Source organism: Ovis canadensis, chromosome 3 (genome assembly GCF_042477335.2).
Source record: "Ovis canadensis isolate MfBH-ARS-UI-01 breed Bighorn chromosome 3, ARS-UI_OviCan_v2, whole genome shotgun sequence".
NCBI lineage: Eukaryota > Metazoa > Chordata > Mammalia > Artiodactyla > Bovidae > Ovis > Ovis canadensis.
The window spans coordinates 1,118,599-1,143,546 of NC_091247.1; the positions used below are offsets into that span (position 1 = coordinate 1,118,599).

Genomic DNA, 24,948 nt, shown 5'->3' on the forward strand with positions numbered 1-24,948 from the left:
GCCCAGGAGGCGACCTCGGGATCGAGGCCTCTGTCTTCTGGGGTGTCCCAGGCTGGCTCCGAGGGCCAAGGGCAGGGCTGGCCCTGCCTGCGGGGGGAGGGCCCAAGACCCCTCCCCGTGGGCCCCAGAGGCCGGCTCATGGCTGCGGTTGGCTGACGCCCACGGCGGGTTGGCAGGTTGGGCATTTAAGTGCACCGTCCAGGCAGGCAGCTGAGGTGGTGAGGATGGGGCTGGGCTGGCGGCCGGCCCTGCTGGCCCTGCTGCTGGGGCTGGGTGGGGGCCCCCGGGCGCAGGAGCAGCTCCCCCAAGAGTCCCACAACCTCAACTGGCTCAAGGTGAGCCTCGTGGAGCCGTCACCGGGCGCCAGGGCCGGGGTGGGTGAGGGCAGCAGGCAGAGAGCCCCTGAAGCCCGGGACGGGCTGGTGGGGGGCTTGGGCACTGGTCTGCTGGTCCTGAGGACCTCTTCTGGGGACAGGCTGCGGCTTCAAAACTCAACTGCTGACCGTGGGCCACAAGCCCAGAGCTCTGGGATGGGTACTGCCGAGTCACCTGCAGGCGCCCGTGGGTGGAGGGGAGGTGGGGTGAGCAGGCGAGCCCTGGAATAATGAGACCCCAGCAGGCGGAAGGTCCTGGTGGGGGCAGCCCCGGGCACAGGCCGAGCAGACGCGGGGGAGCCGGTGGGATGGGGGCCAGCTGGAGGAGAAGGCCCCGAGGTCCCTGTGGGCCGGACGCTCTGACCCTGCGCCCTGGCCCCTGCGCTGCGCCGCCTCAGGTCCCAGACCAGCTGGGCGTCCGCCTCCACGGCCTGGGAGGCCGCGGGGCACCCAGGCCGGTCCTGGACACGGGCTGGGCTGCGGGCGGGGCTCATTGGCCCTGGGGCCCTTGGAGGCCTGGGCTGGGCGGGACCAGCGTGGCCTTGCTCCCTCTCCAGTTCTCAGGCTTCTGGTACGTGCTTGCCGTCGCCTCCGACGCCCAGGGGATGCTGCCGCACCGAGGCCAGAGGAAGCTGGGCGCGTGCATACTGCAGGTTCAGGAGGTGGGCCAGCTGAAGGTGCTGCTCGCCTTGCACCGGTGCGTGGGCCAGGGTGGGGGGCCCTGAGCCCGGGGAGGGGAGGGGGCCAGTGGGGGGACCAGACCCAGGGTCAGTCTGGAAATCCTACAAGGACTGTCCCCAAACCCCCATCACTTCCTGCTGTCAAACTCAAGTGGCTGCTTTTTTGAGAAGGCCCCACAGCCCATGGGGGGCTGGGGGCAGGGGTGTTGGAGCATTTCCCCTGAGCGGTGGGACCGGCCCGGGTCCCAGCTGGAATGTCCCAGGATGGCAGAGCCTGGAGAGTTCTCCCAGGTCCCCAGCTCACAGCCCGCTCCCCCCACCCAGGTCCCAGGGGTGCCAAACACACTCGCTAATCCTGCGGAAAGACAGGAAGAAGCCGGTGTTCAGGAACACCTGTGCGTACCCACTGGGCCATGGCGGGCTGAGGGAGGGCCGTCTAGGGCTGCCTGAGCCCCCAGGACCCTGGACGGGACCCCTGACTGCACGGCCCCCAGCAGTCCTCCCCAGAGAGCATGCGCCGGTGGGGTCAGCCCACGGTTGCCCAGAGTTGGCTCAGCCGGCGTGTGCCCAGGAGCCTGGGCCTGGGGGTGGGGGGCTTTGCTGCCCTTCCGGATAGCCCCTCGGCGCGGGTGGTAGGGGCCTGGGGACCTCTGGAAGGACCGCAGTGTTCAGGGGCGAGCGGGGGACTCTGCCCTTCCTCCCTTCCAGTGAGGGGCGTGGAGGGCTTCCGCGTGATGGTCCCCGACTACAGCGCCAGCGTGGTCTACCTGCGCCTGGGCCGGGCCGGCCGGACCACCAGGACCTTGCTGCTGTTCAGTGAGTCAGGGGCCGCAGCCCTCGGGCCCTGCAGGGTGGCCCCCCTCCCGAGCCTGTCTGGGGACCCCCACTCCCGGCTGACGCTTCCCGTCACCCACCAGCGGCTGCGGTTCCCTGACCCGGAGCCCGGGGGCGTTCTGGTGAGGGGTGGTGCCAGGGGCCAGGGCACCCCTCGACCGGGGGCTCTGACGCTGCAGCTCTGGTCCACACCCGCCCTCACCCACTGCAGGCAGACAGCCCACGTGCAGCTTCCTGAGCATAAGAAAGTTCATCAACGCATGTGAGGCCCTGGGGCTCGCCAGCCGTGTGGCCGTGCTCCCGAAAGACGGTGAGGTGTGGGCGGCACTGCCCCGGGGCCACCCTGAGCCGCCGGGGAGCTGGCCCTGTGCGGGACGGAGGGACAGAGGGTGACAGGGGCACCTTTAAAGAAAGTCACGGCCGCGTGCACGTGCCCTCCTGTCTCCCCAGGGCCCCCCGAGAAGACCAGTAGCCGGGGCCGGGTCCCTGAGGGGCGGCTGGGGGCCAGGGCCCGAGGCCCCAGGGGAACTGCCATGTGTGCCCGGTAGACGTGGGCTCTCCTTCCCCTGCAGCCTCCTGTGCGCACACCATCCTGCCGTGAGCTGGCCACCCACCTGCTCCTCCCCGTGAGGCTCGGCTTGTGGTCCTCCCAGACCCCGGGAGCGAGTTCCAGATTGTAGGCTGCACACCCTGCTGCTTGTTGAGACGGGTCTGGAGACCCCAGGCCACTGATGGTGTGGAGCTTGGGTGGGCGTGGGCCCAGCAGGGTCCTTTAGGGTCTCCCGGGTGGGGGTGGGGTGCATGTTGACTGGGGGGGGGGCCCAGGGCTGGGTCCTTTGGATGGCGAGGCAGGCAGCTGCTGCCCGCCCTCATCTGCAGGAAATAGACGGGGCCAGCCCAGTGTGACAGCCGTGTGCTTCCCCCGCCACCGCCCTCCATGTTCCTCGACATCCAACACTTCCCAGGAAGCTGGGGAGAGAGCCTGAGGCAAAGAGGCAGACGCCAACACGGTCGCCCGGGTTCAGTCGTGGACCCTGAGGACTGTGTCCAGAGGTGCCAAGTGCAAACCGTGGCAGGTCGGGGAGGAGGGGTCACGGAGAGTTTCTTGGAGGATGTGACGTTTGAGCTGGGAAGGTTATGGTGGCGCTGGATCAGGGAGGGCCGTCCCGGAAGAGGAAACAGCCTGAAAACCCCCAGAGCAGCGGAGATGGCAGGGAGGGCGGGTGCAGGGCCGCTCGGAAGGGGAGGAGGTGGACGGGGCTGCTGGTGTCCTGGGAGAGATGGGATCCAGGGCAGAGGTCAGGGTGGGGGATGGCCGTTAGAGTGACAGGGCTATTTAGGGGTGGGGTTGCTGGCGTGGACGAGTCAGGCCGCCTACAGAGAGAAGCAGGACAGAATCGGTCAGCTGCTGCTGTGTAACAACCACACACGCGCATTTCTCTTTATCGTTATTAGGCTGCTCCTCAACTTGCAGGATCTTAGTTCCCTGACCAGGGATTGGACCCAAGGCCAGGGCAGTGAAAGCACCCGAGTCCTACCCGCTGGACTGCTAGGGAACTCCCCCCACAAATGTGTTTAGTGACTGCGCCTAGGGCTCAGCTCGAGACTGGGGGGTGCAGGCAGGCCGAGAGGTGGAACTCGGCTGGGTGTGCTCTGCCGGCTCCAGGGAGCGCGAGATGGGCTCGGGGGCCCTTGCCCTCCAGCCGCTGGGCTAACCACAGGGCGCCTGTCTCGCGGCCGCCACGAGGGCACACGGGGTGGGGAGCGAACAGGAGCCCTCTGAAGGCGCAGACCCGCCCGGAGTTCCTCGCCTCTGCCCTCTGAGTCGCCGCCTGGCCCCACTCTCCACCGCAACAACTCATGTTGGGGGGCTTCCCTCCGCCTGCCTCTCTGCCCCGGGGCTCCCGTCACGCCCGCGTGGCTTGAGCCCTCCAGGCCTCCTCTACTCCACGCACCTCCTGGCCCAGCACTCGGCCTCCCTGGGGGACAGAGAGAGGGGGCCGCCTGGGTGCGCCCGTCCTGGAAGGAGGAAGGGTAGCCCCTCTGGGGGTGGGGGTCCCCGGAGCGTTGGTTCTGAGGCTCCACGCCTTGTCCTCGAAGACGCTTCTTTTTCACGTGCTCGGCCACCTCTGACGGAGGCGTGGGGACATGTGCCAGGTGGGCACAGCCCTCAGCCCATCTCCAGCCTGGAGGGTCGGCCCAAGGCTGCCCTGCGCCAGGCTCAGCCGCGAGGCGCTTGCGAGGCTTGGAGGGTTTTCCATGTGTTTGCCTCCAGCGTACCCCAGGTGCCCAGGGCCCCACCCATGGTTCCTCAGGAAACCTGTCTTTCTCCAGGTTTGATGGTTAGAATCTGGGAGCGCTCGGTCGGCAATGGCACCCACTCCAGTACTGTTGCCTGGAAAATCCCATGGACGGAGGAGCCTGGTGGGCTGCAGTCCATGGGGTCCCTGAGTCAGACACAACTAAGCGACTTCACTTTCACTTACACTTTCATGCATTGGAGAAGGAAATGGCAACCCACTCCAGTGTTCTTGCCTGGAGACTCCCAGGGACAGGGGAGCCTGGTGGGCTGCCGTCTCTGGGGTCGCACAGAGTCGGACATGACTGAAGCGACTTAGCAGCAGCCTCAAACATCCGAGGGGCCCTTATGTGAACCTTGAAGGCCTCCCTGGAGCCTTAGTGCTTCCCGGACCAACAACAGCGTTGCAGGATCTTGGTCTGCTCTGCACCCTGAGGCTGGGTCTCACCATGGCGCCGGGATTGGGTTCTGCTCCTTGCATTTTAACAGCGTCCTCCTAGATTTGATCCCCAGCCAGCCTCACCCCTCCCCCAGCCGGCCTCACCCCTCCCCGGGGGTTTCCTCTGGGATGAGAGCGCCTCAGGTCCTGGAGGACCCCTGCGCACCCCTCCCATGGGGCCGATTCCTCTGGGCGTCCCCTAGAGGGCGCAGGTGCGCGCTTGCACACACACGCTCACACTCACTGACTGTCCTGCTGGGGGTCAGAGGGGTGTGCACATGAGGGCAGGGGAGAGGGGTGAGGAGGAGGTTGGGGACAGAGATAGTGACCCCCAGCAACATGCCCGGCCCATAGCATGGGAAGGGGGTCGCCAGGGTGGCCCCTGGGCCATCCCTAGAGAGGCCTGGGGAAGACAGGGTCTGGGGTCCTGTGTCCACCACTCTGGGCACCGGGAACTAGGATGAGGCTCCTCCCCAGCGTGGAGGGGCTACAGGAGAGGAGGCCCCAGCTTACTCCAGTGTAGAGGGGGTGCTTAGACGGGGTGGTCCCAGAGGCCCCATAAGATTGCAGGAGAGTCTGTTGGCCTTGCTCCCCCATCCGTGACCCACTGTGCTCCGAGTCCTTGGAAAAAGCTTTCTGCTCCCTGAGGTCCTTCTGAGCAGGGGGCAGCCTGGGGACGTGGGGGACTGGGGGCCTGGGCGGGGCAGAAGAGGGCAGGAACTGGACCACCCATCGGGGACCAGTGACAAGACCCTCCTTGCTGGCCTCCGGGGGTCCTCATTTGGACCCCTGGTTGGGGTGAGGAGGCCTCCGGAGTGACCTGGGCATGGGGACAGTGGAGGGGGGAGGCGGCGAGGGAGGTGCTGGGGTCCCTCTCGCCCAGGAGCGGGCAGGCTCTGCTCCTTCGGGGGTGGGCCCTGGTGGAACCACTGCCTTGCTGAGTTGCCGTCATGCCCCGCCAGCCTCCTCTGTCCACGGGGCTTTTCGGGTAAGAGCATTGTGGGTGCTGCCTTTTCCCTTCTCTAGGGGATCTTCCCAGTGTGTGTCCTGCATCGCAAGCGGATTCTTTACCCGTTGAGCGATCGGGGAACCTGGACCCCAAACAAGGGATTTGGTCTCTGCTTTTCCTGACTGGGGCTGCAGTGCTGGAGATAACCACGAGGGGGCGGTCAGTGCCCACTCTGCTCCGTGGAGAATAGCGCAGGGTCATTCTGGGCGTCCCCCTGCCTCTGACTCAACAGGCACCTTTTATTGTTAGCCTCCAGGCCCACAGTGTCAGCTGCTCAGAGGCGGGAGGGGGCTCTGAGACCCTCTGTTGATGGTTCAGCTACTGCCTCCCCAGCACGAAGAACAGGGGCCATGTCGGGCCTGGGGGTGGTGCTGACATGACAGATGGCTCCTGCCCTGCAGGAGCTCGTGGCCTGGAGGGGCAGGTGGACGAGAGCAGGTGAGCAAGTCCACGTGAGAGAAGAGCACGCGCTCCAGGGAGCTGAGTCAGGGTCCTGGGGGTGGGCCGGGAGCCCTGGGGGTCTACAAGGCTCCACGGGACACCGGTGCCGTGACCAGAAAGACAGGGGCGGCCAGCCCTGCACACTCGGAGCAGTGAGCTGGGGTCAGAGGTGCGGCCAGCCCTGCACACTCCGAACAGTGAGTAGGGATGGGGGTATGTCAGAGAATCGGAGGAGGAAGAGATTTCGGCCAGAGGGCAGGTGAGGCGGGAGCTGGGGTGGCCGGAGAGAGCTGGCGAGGAGAGCATCTGGGAGGAGGGGGAGGGCAGCCCCGGGTCTGGACGGATGGTCGGAGTCTTGGGGTCTGAGTGGCTGGGACGCGCCACCCCCGCAGGGAGAACCACCCTCAGGGCTGGCCCCTCATGGGCTCTGGAACCACCCTCAGTGGTGGCTCCACCCACACCGTCTACCTGCTCCCTGGCCCCAGAACTTTCCTTCCCTTCCCCCACTTTAGAAAAAAAATTGTATTCCCTCACATTAATAGTGGTTTATATTTTAGGCTCTAAATTAAAACTAATAAAATATCACCTTGCATCACTTAAACTGAGCCGCGGATGAGCGTCAAGTCCATTCCCGATTATATGCAGCCTTCAGTCCGCAGAGGAGACCCCAACCCAGAGCGCCTGGTTCCCGGCCGCTCCCCCAGCCCCTGACAACTTCTGGTGCTTTCTGCCCAGAGGTCACAACTGGTCTTTACTGTTCTGGACGCTTCCTATGAATGGACTCATACAAGGTCGCTTTTTGTGTCGGCCACATTTTTAAGAGGGGAGTAGTTGATTTTTGTTTTCTTTTTTAAACTTGAAATAGCATTTCTGTTATTTGAAAAGGAAATTCCAGATGGATTAAAGATGAGATGTACAAAATAAAGTCCTTCTAGTCAATATGTGCGTGGTCTCCGGGCTGACCCTCTTGTCCTCAGCGTCACACCAGGGACAGAGCACTGGGTTTTGCCTTGGCCAAAATGAAAATGGGGAAAATGTAGCAAGCAGGAAAGAGACCGTAAACTGGAACCCCGTCCTTCACATCCCAGGGCCAGAGAAAGCTGTGACATCCCTGAGGTGGACGTGGGTTCGATCCTGGGTCGGGAAGATCCCCTGGAGGAGGGCATGCAGCCCACCCCAGTGTTCTCGCCTGGAGAATCCCGCGGACAGACGAGCCTGGCGGGCTGCCGTCCGTGGGGTCACAGAGCCAGACACGACTGAGCGAGCGCGTCTCTGTCATCCTCAGACTCTGTAAAGACACTATTTTGAAAAGAAACAAAGAACACACAGTTCCCAGAGGCAACCCCCGTGGTCCGTGCCTGTGAGGCCGCATGTCGTGCCAGGCCCTCTCTCTGAAATGTCCACAATAAGAATCCTTGGCGCTGGAGAGCCAACGGCTGGTTCCCGGGGCTGGCGTGAGACCCAGACAGACGTTTGGTGGTTGGTGGGCAAGCAGAACCTTTTTGGGACGACGGGAACATCCTAAAAGTAGATTTTGCTGAAGGCTGCACAGCTCCAGATGGTCGACACCGAAACCAGATTGATTCTCTTCTTCACAGCCAAAGATGGAGAAGCTCTATACAGTCAGCAAAAACAAGACCAGGAGCTGACTGTGGCTCAGATCATGAACTCCTTATTGCCAAATTCAGACTTAAATTGAAGAAAGTAGGGAAAACCGCTAGACCATTCAGGTATGACCTAAATCAAATCCCTTATGATTATACAGTGGAAGTGAGAAATAGATTTAAGGGTCTAGATCTGATAGATAGAGTGCCTGATGAACTATGGAATGAGGTTTGTGACATTGTACAGGAGACAGGGAGCAAGACCATCCCCATGGAAAAGAAATGCAAAGAAGCAAAATGGCTGTCTGAGGAGGCCTTACAAATAGCTGTGAAAAGACAGGAAGCAAAAAGCAAAGGAGAAAAAGAAAGATATACTCATTTGAATGCAGAGTTCCAAAGAATAGCAAGGAGAGATAAAAAAGTCTTCCTTAGCGATCAATGCAAAGAAATAGGGGAAAACAATAGAATGGGAAAGACTAGAGATCTCTTCAAGAAAATTAGATATACCAAGGGAACATTTCATGCATAGATGGGCTCAATAAAGGGCAGAAATGATAAGGACCTAGCAGAAGCAGAAGATATCAAGAAGAGGTGGCAAGAATTCACAGAAGAACTGTACAAAAAAATCTTCATGACCCAGATAATCACAATGGTGTGATCACTCATCTAGAGGCAGACATCCTGGAATGAGAAATCAAGTGGGCCTTAGAAAGCATCACTACGAACAAAGCTAGTGGAGGTGATGGAATTCCAGTTGAGCTGTTTCAAATCCTGGAAGATGACGCTGTGAAAGTGCTGCACTCAATATGTGAGCAAATTTGGAAAACTCAGCAGCGGCCACAGGATTGGAAAAGGTCAGTTTTTGCTGGGAGCCAGCGTGAGGAGCTCCGCCCGTGGCAAAGGTCATGAGGAAGGAGGCTCGGCATACGCAAAGGCGGGGTCGAGCCTCAGGAGACCCCCTGTTCCCGAGCATCTGCCCCCAAAACCAGAGTCTGCCTCCTTTGCTGCTTTCTCCTCTCACCTACTCCTCTGGCTTTACAGGGGGCTGTCCCCCACCACCTCTCTCGGAGAAGGAATTAACTTAGGGCTCCAGCTAATAAAATTCCTGGGCGTGACAAGAGTGTTTCAGTTCACAGACTCCTCTGAAGGTTCTCTAGCCTGCCTGACAGGCTTATCCGGCCACATGTGATTGTTCACAGCCTCCCAACTGTAAGAGGCACAAGATGCTTTAAACTTTCCAAACACAGATTCTTTTGAGAAGTTAGAAAATTATTAGTATAGTACAGTGGGTTGATTAGGAATTATATGGGTGAAGCGTTTTTCATTTGTTGGGCCAATATTTGCTGCTAAGTCTCCATACCCCCTGCCCTTATACACATTAATTAATACAACCAGCATATAGGAGAAATAAGTATTAACCTTTAAGATTAATCACATTAAACCTTCAATTCAGTTCAGTCGCTCAGTCGTGTCCGACTCGTTGCGACCCCATGAATCACAGCACACCAGGCCTCCCTGTCCATCACCATCTCCCGGAGTTCACTCAGACTCACATCCATTGAGTCCGTGATGCCATCCAGCCATCTCATCTTAGGTCGTCCTCTTCTCCTCCTGCCCCCAATCCCTCCCAGATTCAGAGTCCTTTCCAATGAGTCAACTCTTCACATAAGGTGGCCAAAGTACTGGAGTTTCAGCTTTAGCATCATTCCTTCCAAAGAACACCCAGGACTGATCTCCTTTAGGATGGACTGGTTGGATCTCCTTGCAGTCCAAGGGACTCTCAAGAGTCTTCTCCAACACCACAGTTCAAAAGCATCAATTCTTCAGTGCTCAGCCTTCTTCACAGTCCAACTCTCATATCCATACATGACCACAGGAAAAACCATAGCCTTGACTAGACAGACCTTACTTGGCAAAGTAATGTCTCTGCTTTTGAATATGCTATCTAGGTTGGTCATAACTTTTCTTCCAAGGAGTAAGCGTCTTTTAATCTCATGGCTGTAGTCACCATCTGCAGTGATTTTGGAGCCCCAAGAACTAAAGTCTGACAGTTTCCACTGTTTCTCCATCTATTTCCCATGGAGCGGTGGGACCGGATGCCATGATCTTTGTTTTCTGAATATTGAGCTTTAAGCCAACTTTTTCGCTCTCCTCTTTCACTTTCATCAAGAGGCTTTTTAGTTCCTCTTCACTTTCTGCCTTAAGGGTGGTGTCATCTGCATATCTGAGGTGACTGATATTTCTCCCAGCAATCTTGACTCCAGCTTGTGTTTCTTCCAGTCCAGGGTTTCTCATGATGTGCTCTCCATAGAAGTTAAATAAGCAGGGTGACAATATACAGCCTTGATGTACTCCTTTTCCTATTTGGAACCAGTCTGTTGTTCCATCCAGTTCTAACTGATGCTTCCTGACCTGCATACAGATTTCTCAAGAGGCAAGTCAGGTGGTCTGGTATTCCCATCTCTTGAAGAATTTCCCACAGTTTATTGTGATCCACACAGTCAAAGGCTTTGGCATAGTCAATAAAGCAGAAATAGATGTTTTTCGGGAACTCTCTTGCTTTTTCCATGATCCAGTGGATGTTGGCAATTTGATCTCTGGTTCCTCTGCCTTTTCTAAAACTAGCTTGAACATCAGGAAGTTTACAGTTCACGTATTGCCGAAGACTGGCTTGGAGAATTTTGAGCATTACTTTACTAGCATGTGAGATGAGTGCAATTGTGTGGTAGTTTGAGCATTATTTGGCATTACCTTTCTTAGGAATTGGAATGAAAACTGACCTTTTCCAGTCCTGTGGCCACTGCTGAGTTTTCCAAATTTGCTGGCATATTGAGTGCAGCACTTTCACAGCATCATCTTCCAGGATTTGAAATAGCTCAACTGGAATTCCATCACCTCCACTAGCTTTGTTCGTAGTGATGCTTTCTAAGGCCCACTTGACTTCACATTCCAAGATGTCTGGCTCTAGATGAGTGATCACACCATCATGATTATCCAGGTCGTGAAGATCTTTTTTGTACAGTTCTTCTGTGTATTCTTGCCACCTCTTCTTAATATCTTCTGCTTCTGTTAGATCCAGACCATTTCTGTCCTTTATCGAGCCCATCTTTGCATGAAATGTTCCCTTGGTATCTCTAATTTTCTTGAAGAGATCTCTAGTCTTTCCCATTCTGTTCTTTTCCTCTATTTCTTTGCATTGATTGCTGAAGAAGGCTTTCTTATCTCTCCTTGCTGATATAAGCATTCAGATGTTTATATCTTTCCTTTTCTCCTTTGCTTTTTGCCTCTCTTCTTTTCACATCTATTTGTAAGGCCTCTCCAGACAGCCATTTTGCTTTTTTGCATGTCTTTTCCATGGGGATGGTCTTGATCCCTGTCTCCTGTACAATGTCACGAACCTCATTCCATAGTTCATCAGGCACTCTATCTATCAGATCTAGGCCCTTAAATCTATTTCTCACTTCCACTGTATAATCATAAGGGATTTGATTTAGGTCATACCTGAATGGTCTAGCGGTTTTCCCTACTTTCTTCAATTTTAGTCTGAATTTGGCAATAGGGAGTTCATGATCTGAGCCACAGTCAGCTCCTGGCCTTGTTTCTGTTGACTGTATAGAGCTTCTCCATCTTTTGCTGCAGAGAATACAATCAGTCTGATTTTGGCATTGACCATCTGGTGATGTCCATGTGTAGAGTCTTCTCTTGTGTTGTTGGAAGAGGGTGTTTGCTATGACCAGTGCATTTTCTTGGCAAAACTCTATTAGTCTTTGCCCTGCTTCATTCTGCATTCTGAGGCCAAATTTGCCTGTTACTCCAGGTGTTTCTTGACTCCCTACTTTTCCACTAAGTGCAGGTGGCGGCGGCAGCGGCCGGTGCACTAAACGTGGCAGAGAGCTACCCCACGTCTGAGGTCAGGGGCAGCGACGTACAGTGCCAGGCTGCGACGACGCAGGAATGGCTGAGAGAGCTACCCCGCGTCCGAGGTCAGGGGCGGTGGCCGAGAGGAGCTACCCCACGCCCAGGGAGTGGTGGCTGTGCCGGGCGCAGGAGGGCCTAGAGGAGCCATCCCACATTGAAAGTCAGGAAGGGCGTTGGGAGGAGATACCCCTCATCCAAGGTAAGAGGCAGTGGCTGTGCTTTGCTGGAGCAGCCATGAAGAGACACCCCACGCCCAAGGTAAGAGAAACCCAAGTAAGAAGGTAGGTGTTGTAAGAGGGCATCAGAGGGCAGACCCTGAAACCACACTCACAGAAAACTAGTCAATCCAATCACACTAGGACCACAGCCTTGTCTAACTCAATGAAACCAAGCCATGCCTGCGGGGCAACCCAAGACGGGTGGGTCATGGTGGAGAGGCCTGACAGAATGTGGTCCACTGGAGAAGGGAATGGCAAACCACTTCAGTATTCTTGCCTTGAGAACCCCATGAACAGTATGGAAAGGCAAAATGACAGGATACTGAAAGAGGAACTCCCCAGGTCAGTAGGTGCCCAATATGCTACTGGAGGTCAGTGGAGAAATAACTCCAGAAAGGATGAAGGGATGGAGCCAAAGCAAAAACAACACCCAGCTGTGGACGAGACTGGTGATAGAAGCAAGGTCTGATGCTGTAAAGAGCAACATTGCATAGGAACCTGGAATGTCAGGTCCATGAATCAAGGCAAATTGGAAGTGGTCAAACAGGAGATGGCAAGGGTGAACGTCGACATTCTAGGAATCAGCAAACTAAAATGGACTGGAATGGGTGAATTTAACTCAGATGACCAGTATATCTACTACTGCGGGAAGGAATCCCTCAGAAGAAATGGAGTAGCCATCATGGTCAACAGAAGAGTCCGAAATGCAGTACTTGGATGCAATCTCAAAAACGACAGAATGATCTCTGTTCATTTCCAAGGCAAACCATTCAATATCACAGTAATCCAAGTCTATGCCCCAACCTATAACGCTGAAGAAGCTGAAGTTGAATGGTTCTATGAAGACCTACAAGACCTTTTAGAACTAACACCCAAAAAAGATGTTAAACCTCAGGCTAAGTAAATTCCTTTCTCGATTGTAACCCCCTGCACCTTCGCCCTATAGGAATGCAACTTTATCTGGTGCCTTCGGAGGGTGGAGCCTGGTTTAAGAAAAAAAATCACCCCTGGAAAAAATAGGTTTTCTGGTTGACTGACCGTTATCAGAAAGAAAGGGCCATAAAATGTCAGCAGCCCTCATGGCCAGAAGATGATGTAAAGCCTCTAAGACCTTTGCATACATTTATATGAAGCACCTGATTTTGATAAAGGTCAGGTCTGCTGACCCCGTGTGACTTTGTATTCTATCTCTATGTATAACAAAAAGTATATAAGCAAACCTGAAAATAAAGAAAACGGACCAGTTCCTGGAAAGACTGGTTTCCCCCGTGTGGTCTATTCTCCTTCTCTTCTTTTCTGGCTGAATTCCCATCTGGAGCATGGAGGCTCGCCATGTCTACTTACTTGCCCGGGCTTCTAAGACCCACGCGAGAGGGAGCCCAAGGCGGGGCACCCTCCACTATTCAAGTGGGCGCCGGTGACCTATGTAGCTGGTGCAAACTCCTTGTCTTGGAGTTTTATTGGTTTTTCACGTAAACCAAGTTATTCAACATCTTTTTCTCCACTTATTTTCCTACTACACTATTATTTTCTAATCTCTCTTTATATTTCTAATTAAATAGCTTTTTCCTAGGACGCCAGTTCCGCCTCCCCTTTGAATTACCCTGGATCCACCGGGGTTAGACCCCGGCAAGATTATGCCAGCAAATATGGAAAACTCAGCAGTGGCCACAGGATTGGGAAAGGTCAGTTTTCATTCCAGTCCCAAAGAAAGGCAATGCCAAAGAATGCTCAAACTACTGCACAATTGCACTCATCTCACACGCTAGTAAAATAATGCTCAAAATTCTCCAAGTCAGGCTTCAGCAATACATGAACCGTGAACTTCCTGATGTTCAAGCTGGTTTTAGAAAAGGCAGAGGAACCAGAGATCAAATTGCCAACATCTGCTGAATCATGGAAAAAGCAAGAGAGTTCCAGAAAAACATCTATTTCTACTTTATTGACTATACCAAAGCCTTTGATTGTGTGGATCACAATAAACTGTGGAAAATTCTTCAAGAGATGGGAATACCAGACCACCTTACCTGCCTCTTGAGAAATGTGTATGCAGGTCAAGAAGCATCAGTTAGAACTGGACATGGAACAACAGACTGTTTCCAAATAGGAAAAGGAGTACATCAAGGCTGTATATTGTCACCCTGCTTATTTAACTTCTATGCAGAGTACATCATGAGAAACGCTGGACTGGAAGAAACACAAGCTGGCGTCAAGATTGCTGGGAGAAATATCAATAACTTCAGATATGCAGATGACACCACCCTTAAGGCAGAAAGTGAAGAGGAGCTAAAGAGCCTCTTGATGAAAGTGAAAGAGGAAAGACAAAAAGTTGGCTTAAAGCTCAACATTCAGAAAACGAAGATCATGGCATCTGGTCCCATCGCTTCATGGGAAATAGATGGGGAAACAGTGGAAACAGTGTCAGACTTTATTTTGGGGGGCTCCAAAATCACTGCAGATGATGACTGCAAAGACACTAAGCATCTTTGGAAGTCACATCTTAGTACATTTCAGGTGCTGTGAAGTTCAGTTCAGTTCAGTTCAGTCTCTCAGTCGTGTCCGACTCTTTGCGACCCCATGCACCGCAGCTCGCCAGGCCTACCTGTCCATCAGCAACTCCTGAACGCTTACTCTTTGGAAGGAAAATTATGACCAACCTAGACAGCATATTCAAAAGCAGAGACATTACTTTGCCAACAAAGGTCCATCTAGTTAAGGCTATGGTTTTTCCAGTAGTCATGTATGGATGTGAGAGTTGGACTGTGAAGAAGGCTGAGTGCCGAAGAATTGATGCTTTTGAACTGTGGTGTTGGAGAAGACTCTTGAGAGTCCCTTGGACTGCAAGGAGATCCAACCAGTCCATCCTAAGGGAGATCAGTCCTGGGTATTCATTGGAAGAACTGATGTTGAACCTGAAACTCCAGTACTTTGGCCACCTGATGAGAAGAGCTGACTCATTTGAAAAGACCCTGATGCTGGGAGGGATTAGGGGCAGGAGGAGAAGGGGATGACAGAGGATGAGATGGCTGGATGGCATCACCAATTTGATGGATATGGGTTTGGGTGGACTCCAGGAGTTGCTGATGGACAGGGAGGCCTGGCGAGCTGCGGTGCATGGGGTCGCAAAGAGTCGGACACAACTGAGTGACTGAACTGAACTGAACTGCACAGCACCTGAAATGTACTAAAAATCACTGACTTGTCCACGCGGATGAACAATATCATGGCGTGAATAAACAGCGTGGCATCTAAAGTGTATGTAGAAAGCTGTTGTTAAAGTACACGTAACAAAGGAGTCAGACTTGACCGCGGAGTGGTTCTAGCCCTTGTCGGAGGCAAAGGAAGGAGAGAAGACTTACTCTTATCTCCAGAACCGAACCAGCCGTTTTTACAAGCATGCTCCCACTGCTGGCGGCTGGAGCAGGGTTCACGGTGAGGTGCGTCACCAGACTGCACCCGTCTCACTCTGTCTGAGGTGGTTTCGACCACAACCTACAACATCCCCTGTTCCCCAAGCAGAGGAGACGGAACCCTGAAACTTGGGCTGCAGAGAAAGCTCTGGCTTTCTTAGAATGGAAAGACGATGGTCGCTGAACTGGCCCTGTAAGCCAGTGGTCCACCTGGCCCACTCTGGGGGTCAGCACGGGGCTGCAGGTCAGCCCCCCGCTCCAGCCCGCCCAGGACTGCTGCCGGCTGGCGCTGCACACGGGTGCGGTGAGCTGCAGCTGGAGGGAGGGCGGCGACGCTGGGTGAGAAGGCGCGGCTCCTCTGCGGCTGCAAAGGTCACTTGCTGCAGAGGCGCTTCCTGTTGCCTTGTTCTTGGGCCGCTTCCTTGTGGCTGGAAGCCAACAGCAGCGTTGCCCTGGCTGACCTGTGGGGAGCCCTGCCCGCCCGACCCTGGCTGACCTGTGGGGAGCCCTGCCCGCCTGACCCTGGCTGCCTGGCGGCCCCGTCACCCTCGGTGCCCACCCCGTGTCACCCCCACACCACCCTCAGCCCATGGTGTCGGATGCCCCGAGTGCTCAGTGTCTGAGCCATCATCACGCCTCGTCTCACCCCGCTGGCTCCACTGGGAGAGTGCCAGCTTGCGTGGCTGGACCCTAAGCCCTGGGCAGCCTTCTGTGATGCCCCTAGGCACCTGGGTGCTTTCCCCAGGGTCCCGAACGATGCCGCAGCCCAGGGATGGGTTACTGTAGACCCATCAGGCTCACCCTGGAGATGAGGGTGGGGGTGGTCAGCACCCTGGGGCGGGGGGGTGGGCCTGGGTTTGCTACCAGCACCCCAGCGGGGCCCTGACTCCTGGTACCAATACGGTCCCAGCCCTGCGCCACACGCCGTGGCCAAGAGGACACTGTCTCACTCACCACTCCGGTGCCCAGGGAGACCCCGAAGGGCCGTGTTCATCACCAACAGAAAGCGCCCGGCCGCCCCAGGGATTTGATCAGCCCAGATTAAACGTGTGCCTGACGACAGCCCCATCACACTCCCGGGGAACACGTCGGGGGAGAGATTCTAGGCAATTTCCACCTTTTCCTTAAACAACGCACAACTGCGGTGCAAACAGTCTGCCTCTTACTTAATGTGAGCAGCCCTTTTTAAAAAAATTCTGATGAGACGAAAATCAGAAAATGCTGAGAACTCAAAAGTAGGAGTTAAAAAAAATCCTCTTTTTGTCCAGAGGGCAGCTTTTCTGTTGGTACTTGGTATGTGGTGGGACCATCCCATGGGCAGTTCCAACCAAGGGCTTGCCAAACCGAAGAAGGGAAGAAATGAGACCGAATTGCTGGGCATCTGGGTGAATCCCCAGTGAGCCAGGGACGAGGGCCATGCTGTGGGCGGCGTGGGGGTGGGGGTGGCTGACAGGGCACCCACGAAGGGACAGCTCCTCACAGAGCTGAGACCCCCAAGCTGACCGCACCAGTGGGTCCAATGTGACCCCTGGGTGCCAACAACCCAGAGAGGCCCGCCTCCAGAAGCCCCCTTTCCTGGATCTGCTCTGGGACGCAGGTGTGAGGAGCCAAGGAGGCTCCCCCGGGCTTGGGGCGTGGAGGGGAGGCTCGCAAACCTCCCAGGAACCACATCCGCTGGCTTGGGCCTGGCAGAGGAGACGGGAGGACACGGGTCCAAGAGGCCTCCAGGCACGTCTGTCTGTTCACCCTGACACGTGGCTCACTGGCGGACAAAGCGCCCGCTGTTCAGACGCGCCTGGGGCCCCAGCGGAGCCCGAGGAGGAGAGGCAGCCAGAACACAGACGTGCATGACCTTTCCTGGAGGCTGCCCGCGGCCAGGTGTGCAGACCAGCCCAGCCACCAGCCGGGCCTGCTCAGCCGGGGCGGGCTGTGGGCACGGGGCCTGTGGGAGTCCAGCCCTGGGGGAGCCAGGGACCCCGGGATGGGGAGGCGGCAGCCTGAACCTCCGGATCCCCCCCCGCAGGCCAGCAGCAGGGCAAGGACAGGCCCAACCTCAGGCAGGCGGGGGTGGCGTCAAGCCTGGAGCTGTCGGGGAGGCTGCCAGCAGGGACAGATGGATGCGATGGACGGAGGGCAAAAATAATAAGAATTATGAGTCCAGGTTGGACAGGAGGATAAACATTCATCGGAGGGAGAAGTAACCCACAAAACTTACACATTAAAAGAGCTGGTAAGTGCCAACTCCAAGAAAAGCCTTTCTGATGAGTTACCCCGTGGCACACTTGCGTCGAGCTTCTCTTGCCCGTTTAGCCGCCGCTCCGACGGCCGCTTCCAGACTCGATGCGTGTTGTGGTTCTGCTTTAAGACACGGATTCTGATCGACCATGTGGTCACCATCAAAACAGCATAAAGCTGGCATGTATCTGGAGAAAACTAACATTCAAAAGGATACCTGGGCCCCAGGGTTCAGCGCAGCACTATTTGCAGCAGCCACGACGAGGAAGCAACCTGCGCCCGGCGACAGACGAGTGGGCGAGGAAGAGGGCCGCGCACACACAACGCGTTGCACGGCCGCAGGGAGCACGGGGTGACGCCGTCTGCAGCAACAGGGACGGACGGAGAGATGACCACGCCAAGTGAGCTCGGTCAGACGGGAAAACACAACATGTGGTGTCGCAAGTGCGGAATCCGTATGAATGGCACAAATGAACTCATTTACGAAACACGCACAGACTCCGAGACGTAGAAAGGAAACTCCTGGCTGCCGCGCGGGACAGTGGGCTGGGGTGAGCCAGGGCTTTGGGATTAGAGCATACTCACTGCTACACACACAATAAGCGGCAGGTCCTACCGCACGGCGCAGGGAACTGTGTTCAGCATGTTGCAGCAGCCTACAGGGCAGAAGAGTCTGAACAGTGTCTGCATGCAGCAACCCCTCTGCTCGACACCGGAAACTCACACAGCGTTGCAGGTCAACCGTATTTCCATTTGAAAAACGTCTCTAATTTAAAAAAAAGCATAAAACTGCGTGGTGAGTTTGCGCAGGTCCCACTATGAAGAAACTTTGGACAGTGGGGGGTGGCATTTAGACTGGACCTCGACTCTTCACGTTGGGGATGTGTGCCGCTTGACCCCAGACTCACTTCCGGCCTCAGGCAGAACACAACTCACCTGCCCTCCACGCCCCCCTGCTCACCTTCACATGCTGCGCCCTTGGCTGGGGTCTCGGGAGTAGGCAGCCGGTGCTCCCGTCCAGAGGGTGGAAGGAGTCAGCTGAGCTCAGCCCCACAGTGAAGCCACTGTGACCTAACGTGCCCCACGAACCCCACACTGCCCGTGCCCCCCAGCACGTGAGGGGACAGCTTCTGCTAACTCACAGAGCCCTGCGACCCTGGAGCCCTGCTGGGGCGAGGAGGGGCCCTGTGGGGCCAGCGCAGGTCGGAGGTGGCGCCGGCACGGGGAGCACCGTCACCCGGCTGCCTTGGCAGAGGGCCCGGGTCATACACCCTGGCAGCCCCCGATGCCCAGGGGAGACGCCCGGAACCCGGGCTCCTTGTTGTCTCCATCTTTTCACACCCTGGCCGTCATCCTGTCTAGATCTTTGCTCCGTATGTGTCTGGCTGGCTGTCTTTTTCTAGCTTGTTTGCAGGGCTCTCTGTGGACTCCGTGGGGGATGCTTTGCAGTAAGCTTCTGGGGGCTGCCCTTCCTCCGTCTGTGTCCTGCGCACCTGTGGGACCCTCCTCTGTGGCACCGAGGCCTTGCCATTCCTTTCTACAAGTCCACGTTTCATCTTTACGCATTTTAATCTACCGGGACTTAACTGTATGTGGTGTGAGGCAGGGAGCTACATTCGTACAAGCTCCATTTACTCACTGTTCTCTTGACAAATGTCGTCACCACCTGTACCCTACCTGTTCAGTTGCAAGATTGTGTCTGACTCTCTGCGACCTCAAGGACTGCAGCCCACCAGGCTTCCCTGTCCTTCATTATCTCCCGGAGTTTGCTCAAATTCATGCCTGCTGAGTCAGTGATGCCATCCAACCATCTCTTCCTCTGTCGTCCCCTTCTCCTCCTGCCCTCAGTCTTTCCCAGCATCAGGGTCTTTTCCAATGAGTCGACTCTTCACACCAAGTGGCCAAAGTATTGGAGCTTCAGCTTCAGCACCTGTCCTTTCGAAGAATAGTCAGTGTTGATTTCCTTTAAGACTGATTGGTAGGATCTCCTTGCAGTCCAAGGGACTCTCAAGAGTCTTCTCCAACACCCGAGTTTGAAAGCGTCAATTCTTCGGCGCTCAGCCTTCTTTATGGTCCAGCTCTCACATCCAGGCACGACCACCGGGAAAACCATGGCTTTGACGGTATGCACTTTTGTCGGCAAAGAGGGGTCTCTGCTCTCTAAACCAGTGTCTAGGTTCGACGTAGCTGTGCTTCCGAGGAGCATCTTCTAATTTCCTGGCTGCAGTCACACGGTCCGCTGAGTGTGTGTGTCTGTGCCTGGGGCTTCCCAGGAGGCTGGGACGGCGAAGAACCCGCCGGCAATATGGGAGGCCTGGGTTTGGTCCCTGGGTGGGGAAGATCCCCTGGAGGAAGGCTCAGCAACCCACTCCAGTATTCTTGCCTGGAGAATCCCATGGACAGAAGAGCCTGGTGGGCTGCAGTCCACAGGGTTGCAAAGAGTCGGACACGACTGAGCGATAACGCTTTCACTTTTATCTTTGTCTGAGTGCGTGTATGTCTGAGTCTTTCACTTTTATCTTTGTCTGAGTGCGTGTGTCTGCGTGAGGGAGTCTGCGTGTGTATGTGTGTCTGAGAGTGTGTCTGAGAGTGTGTGTGTCTGAATGTGTGCATCTGACTGAATGTGACTGCGTCTCCGTGTCTGCCTGTGTGTGAATCGGCGTGTGCCCCTGTGCTGTATAAGTGTGTGTCTGAGTGACCGTGTCTGTGTGTCTCAGTGAGTGTATGTATGTGTGCGTGTGTGTCTATGTGTGTGCGGATGAGTGTGTGCCTGTGTGGTGTGTGTCTGAGTGACTGTGTGTGTGTGGCTCAGTGAGTTTCTGAGTGAGGTCTTCATCTGAGTGACTTGTGTGTTTGTGTGTGTGTCTGAATCGGTTCCGTGTGTCTGAGTGTGTCTGAATGAGTGTGTGAGCACACACACGTGTGTCCGTGTGTCCATGTGTGTGTCTGTCTTGGTCCCCCCCTCACGTCTGATCCACCGCTGATCTGTGTGGAGCAGAAAGGGGACGTCGAAGTGCCCACTTACAGCGCGTCTTGTCAGGAGCACACGCACCCGCTTAGCTGCATGCTTGTAGTCACGCAGTGGTTGGCGCTGAATCTGAGGTTGAGAAGCCGCTCAGGGGCATTCTCTGACGCGACCCACATCCTCCCTGGCAGGGAGCGTGTCACCCTGGCGCTGGCATCGCGAGGTTCTCTCACCTGGCCCAGCCCAGCCTCCAGCCTGGGCAGCCCTGTGATGGCTCGAGGTGCTCAGCGTGGGTTGTTCGGCAGCATCAACAATAGTGACCTTTACCTGCTCCACCGCAGAACTGGCCACAGGTTATGGCCAGGAAGGGATTGGTTGACGGTCTCTGCCAAGTTCCGCGGGGACCCTGGGCCGTGGGACATAAAAGGCCGCTGCCTGAGTGGCTGGCACAGCCTCTCTGCACCCAGTGAGCGGCCTGTTGGTGGCTGTGCATCCAGACCCCAGGAGATGAGGGCCCTGCTCTTGACCCTTGGCCTCGTCGCCTCCCTGCAGGCCCAGGATGCTCTGGTCTTGGACAGCTGGACTGAGGATGTGAGGCTCAGATGGAGCTGGGGCAGCTGGAGGGGCCCCTGGGAGAGGCACCAATCCTTGCCCCCGAGGCTGTGGTTAAACTGAGCGACGGGGGTCTGAGAAAAATGGGCCTGGGTGCCCATAGTCCCGGGGGCCCTGTGGGGCTGGAGCCCACCTGGGGTGGGTCTGGCGAGGGTGCCGGGCATCTGCTGAGGGTGGGAGGCAGGAGATGCACGGTGCTCCAGTCTGGGGGTGTGGCAGAGTCCGGGGCTGCTGAGCGGGGCAGGGGTGCTGGGCCTGAGCCCTGACGGCAGGCAGCTCTCTCCAGGTGTCAGGAAAGTGGTATCTGAAGGCCGTGACCACAGACCAGGACGTTCCCGGGAAGAATCAGGAGTCGGTGACGGCCATGACCTTCAGCGTCCTGGAGGGGGGCGACCTGGAGGCCAAAGTCACGTTGCGGTGAGAGCCGCCTCCCACCTCCCTGTGGACCCCTCCCCACAGCAGGAGAGCAGTGTCGGGGCATGGGCAGCCCACACTGGGGTCCGTCCCTACTCCTCAAATGACGCTCAGCCCTGGACAGCTTTGAGGGGCCACTGCCTTACTGGGGACCCTGTGCAGGGACAGGTCCCAGATGGGTGAGTGGCGGGGCAGGGCTGGGAGGCCTGAGCAGCTGCCGTGTGAGATGCTGAAGGCCCCTCGGTGCCTGGATTCGGCAGGAGATGTGCCATGTTCCCGGGGTTGCCTCGGGCCCAGGTCTGCCGGCAGCTGTGGTGGAGCGGGGCACACGGTGCCCGGGCTGGGCTGGGCTTCCAAGGTGGCCGTACCCCGGGCATCAGCAGGGCATGGCTTCTGTGTCCTAGGGTTGACGGTCAGTGCCAGGAGACGGGCCTGGTCCTGGAGCAAACCAACGATCCCGGTAGATACACGGCCTGTGAGTCCTGGAGCCCCAGGATGGGGCAGGGGGGAGGTGGGTCCCAGCACATTTCTGGGGGTGAGCGTTCAGCCAGAGAAGCCCCACTCCTTTCTGCGCCCCCTTAAGTGCCCAGGGACTCCTCCCACCGGTCAGTCTGCCTGAGAGGTGAGAACAGCTGACGCCGTGTCCAGGTGTGATGGACTCATCCAGAGGGGCTGGCCGGTCCGAGCTCCTGCTGGAGCAGAGCTGAAGCTCCCCCGGCTCTAGCCTCTTTGGACCCCCTGAAGCCCCTGGGATCCGCCCACTGGGTGACCACCTCCTGGGCAGGGCCTCTCCTGGGAGCTGGGGGCCCAGGGCCTGGGGGTCTGGCCGGGGTGGAGACCCTGGGCAGGCAGTCCTGGAGGGGCCTGGTTGCTCAGGACCGTGTGCCGCCCTCCGCAGATGGGGGCAAACGCGAGGTGTTCATCTTGCCGTTGTGGGCGCAAGACCACTTCATCCTGTACTGCGAAGGCGAGCTGGGCGGACGGCAGATCCGCGTGGCGAGGCTTCTGGGTGAGGGTCCCACGTCCCAGCCCCGCAAAGCCCCTCCTGCCCCCTTTCCCTGTGCCTTCTGCTCAGGAGAAGCCCCCGAGGAAGCAGCAGGTCCCACGTTGCGGCTCGGTGTCCGTGGGGGACGCTGCGGGCGCAGGATGCCAGCGTCAGTGTTGGGGCGGGCCTGGCCGCTCACCAGGCAACTCCCTGTGGCATCACCCTTGGCTCCGCTCCTCGGGGGTGCCTTCGGTGGGAGAGCCCGAGTGGGAAGGAAATTCCAGCTCCTGGGGCTTCATTACGGGGACGAGGCTCAGGCAGGCATTGGAGCGTCAGGACCTTCCTGCCCGTGGGCAGGAGGTCCCACGGGTCACGGAGGGTCCCTGTGGCCAGGAGCAGAGTGGGCGTCAGCTCAGGGGCTGGCATGGACTCCCTCCTGGGCAGACCTTCCATCCTCAGGGCGTTTGCCGAGGGCAATTCCTACCCCGCTGAGGCCGGCTGCGTGGGTGCCCCATGCCCCCGAGACTCCTGGGCGGACCTGTTTCTCCAGCCTGGCTCTCCGCCCGGCCCAGGGTCTGTGGGTCCAGCCCTCTGGCCAGGGCGGCCGCTCACTCTCTGGCCCGAGGCGGCCACTTGCCCCCCAGGCCAGGACCGAGGTGGCCACTCTTGGTTGTACCCTTCACCCCCCTGTCCATCTTCTGGTTTCACCGACAGGAAGAAACCCGGAGAACAGCCCAGAGGCCTGGGAGGAATTCACGGAGTTCGCAAAAGCCAAAAAGTTGAACCTGAAGATCTTCAGGCCCCTGCAGAGCGGTGAGAAGCCCACAGGCGCTGGCTGCTGGCTGGTGCCCGCGGCGGGGCCGTCCTCGCTGGGGTCCTCGCTCTGTCCTCGCTGGGGTCACGTGACATTCTGGCTGACGGAGGAGCCCTGGGCTAAGGGATTCCCTGGGGTCTTCTGAAATGTGCTTCCTTTTTCTACAGAAACTTGCTCTCCCAGAGGAAACTAGGGTGAGTGAACAGCTGTAGAACACACTCGGGGTCTTGGGGTCCCTGGGGCTTTGAGCAACCATATGGTCGACCCCCAAGGCCTGCTCCCGCCTGGCAGGAGACCCAACCTGGGCCAGGTGGGTGGGGCATCTGCTCCTGGGCTCACCCGGCCCCTGGCAGCGCCTTCTGACGGGCTCAGAGTGTCAGTCCTGGGCAGTGGGGAAACCCCTTTGCAGGGGGCAGGCCGTCTGCTTCTTGGTGCCCCTGGCCCCCGTGTGCGTGCCAGCAGGTGTGAAGTCCCTCCTCATCCCCATGGGTCACCGTGACTGTTTCCCAGTGAGCTGCTTAGAAGGCCTGGAGCTGGGGCGCCCCACGCAGAAAGCCCCGACCCCCGGGTCCCTCACCGGCGGTGGGTCCCTTGGGAGGGTGGTCTCAGCCAGCAGCGTGCCCAAGGTTACCTGCCCAGGTGTGAGCAGAGTCCGAGTCCAGAATGCTGTCACGCTCCTCCTCTGCCCTCGCTGGCTCGAGGTCGCTTTCTCACACTTCCACACGTGGGCTTGGACCTGAAGGCACCCCAAAGGAAGGTCCCTCTTCGCTTGCCCAGAGCTCCCTGAGGGCCCCCTGCCCCCTGCCGCAGCACTCGGAGCACGCTCCCCCTCCCCGGTCCTGGCATCATGACCCGCCCCCTCCTCTGCAGGGCAGGGGGCACCGAGGCGCCACGGCGGCCCCCCGGCAGCGCCTCCAGGAGTGTCCGCCCTGCAGGACGAGGAAGGAGCCCTGTTCCTGGGACCCGGGCCGCTGCACCCCCTCCCTCCCAGCTCCCCACCCCTCTCCTGGCTTCAAATAAAGACTTTCAGCGTCCCCGGTGGTTCTGCTTGTCTCTGGGGTCCCTCGGAGGGGGCTGAGGCAGGGAGGGATGTGGGGGCCGGGGTGGGACCCCCAGCCTGTCGGGAGGAGGACCCCAGGTCCGTGCCTGGGCAGGTCTGGGAAGGCGAGTTACAGCCCCAGAGGCGAATCACCACACGTCAACTTGTTCAGACAGCTTTGGGGGGATTTTTGGTGTTTTCGATAAGATTTAGAGACTCTGATGGCACCCACGAGGCAGTGAGCTTCGGAGATGAGAGGCAGGGCTCTGACAGCCCTGAGCACAGAGGCTGCTGGGCAGGGCGTGTCGGGGCTGCGCTGGGGACAGGGTGGCCAGGGGCTGGAGTCGTGGGGCCCTGAATGGGAGAGCCCGATGGGCAGGTGTGAAGCGCGGGCGTGACCGGCCGCTCGGGAAGGGGAATTGCCTGTGCCCGGCCGCGGCTCCCGGCGGCCAGGATGGCACCGAGCCGACCCACCACACCTGGGCCTGGCTCCCCGGTCTCAGAAGGGAGCCGGGGTCCTACCCAGCGTCTGAGGGTCTCCACGTGGCAGGCCCTCCGGACGCCCAGCTGGGGACGCAGCGCCAGCCCCGAGGTCATCTGCGGCGGGTGCGAGTACGCCTCTGGCGCGGTCACTTGGCTTGGCCGCACTCAGGGCTCA

At 57.7% G+C, this 24,948-nt stretch overlaps 2 protein-coding genes across 2 annotated transcripts; both read left to right on the forward strand.

Moving 5' to 3' along the window:
- Nucleotides 1-223: 223 nt before the first annotated feature.
- On the forward strand, nt 224-2,792 carry LCN10 (lipocalin 10). The gene is made up of 6 exons (XM_069579785.1): nt 224-335; nt 932-1,071; nt 1,379-1,449; nt 1,763-1,870; nt 2,100-2,198; nt 2,461-2,792. The coding sequence occupies exons 1-6, from the start codon at nt 225-227 to the stop codon at nt 2,487-2,489; spliced, it is 558 nt and encodes a 185-aa protein (XP_069435886.1). The 5' UTR covers nt 224; the 3' UTR covers nt 2,490-2,792.
- Nucleotides 2,793-20,933: 18,141 nt separating this feature from the next.
- Nucleotides 20,934-23,444, forward strand: LOC138438006 (lipocalin-1-like). Its single transcript, XM_069586259.1, has 6 exons — nt 20,934-21,017; nt 21,325-21,455; nt 21,857-21,927; nt 22,351-22,461; nt 23,152-23,250; nt 23,419-23,444. Exons 1-6 carry the CDS (start codon nt 20,934-20,936, stop codon nt 23,442-23,444), a joined length of 522 nt encoding a protein of 173 aa, XP_069442360.1.
- Nucleotides 23,445-24,948: the final 1,504 nt, after the last annotated feature.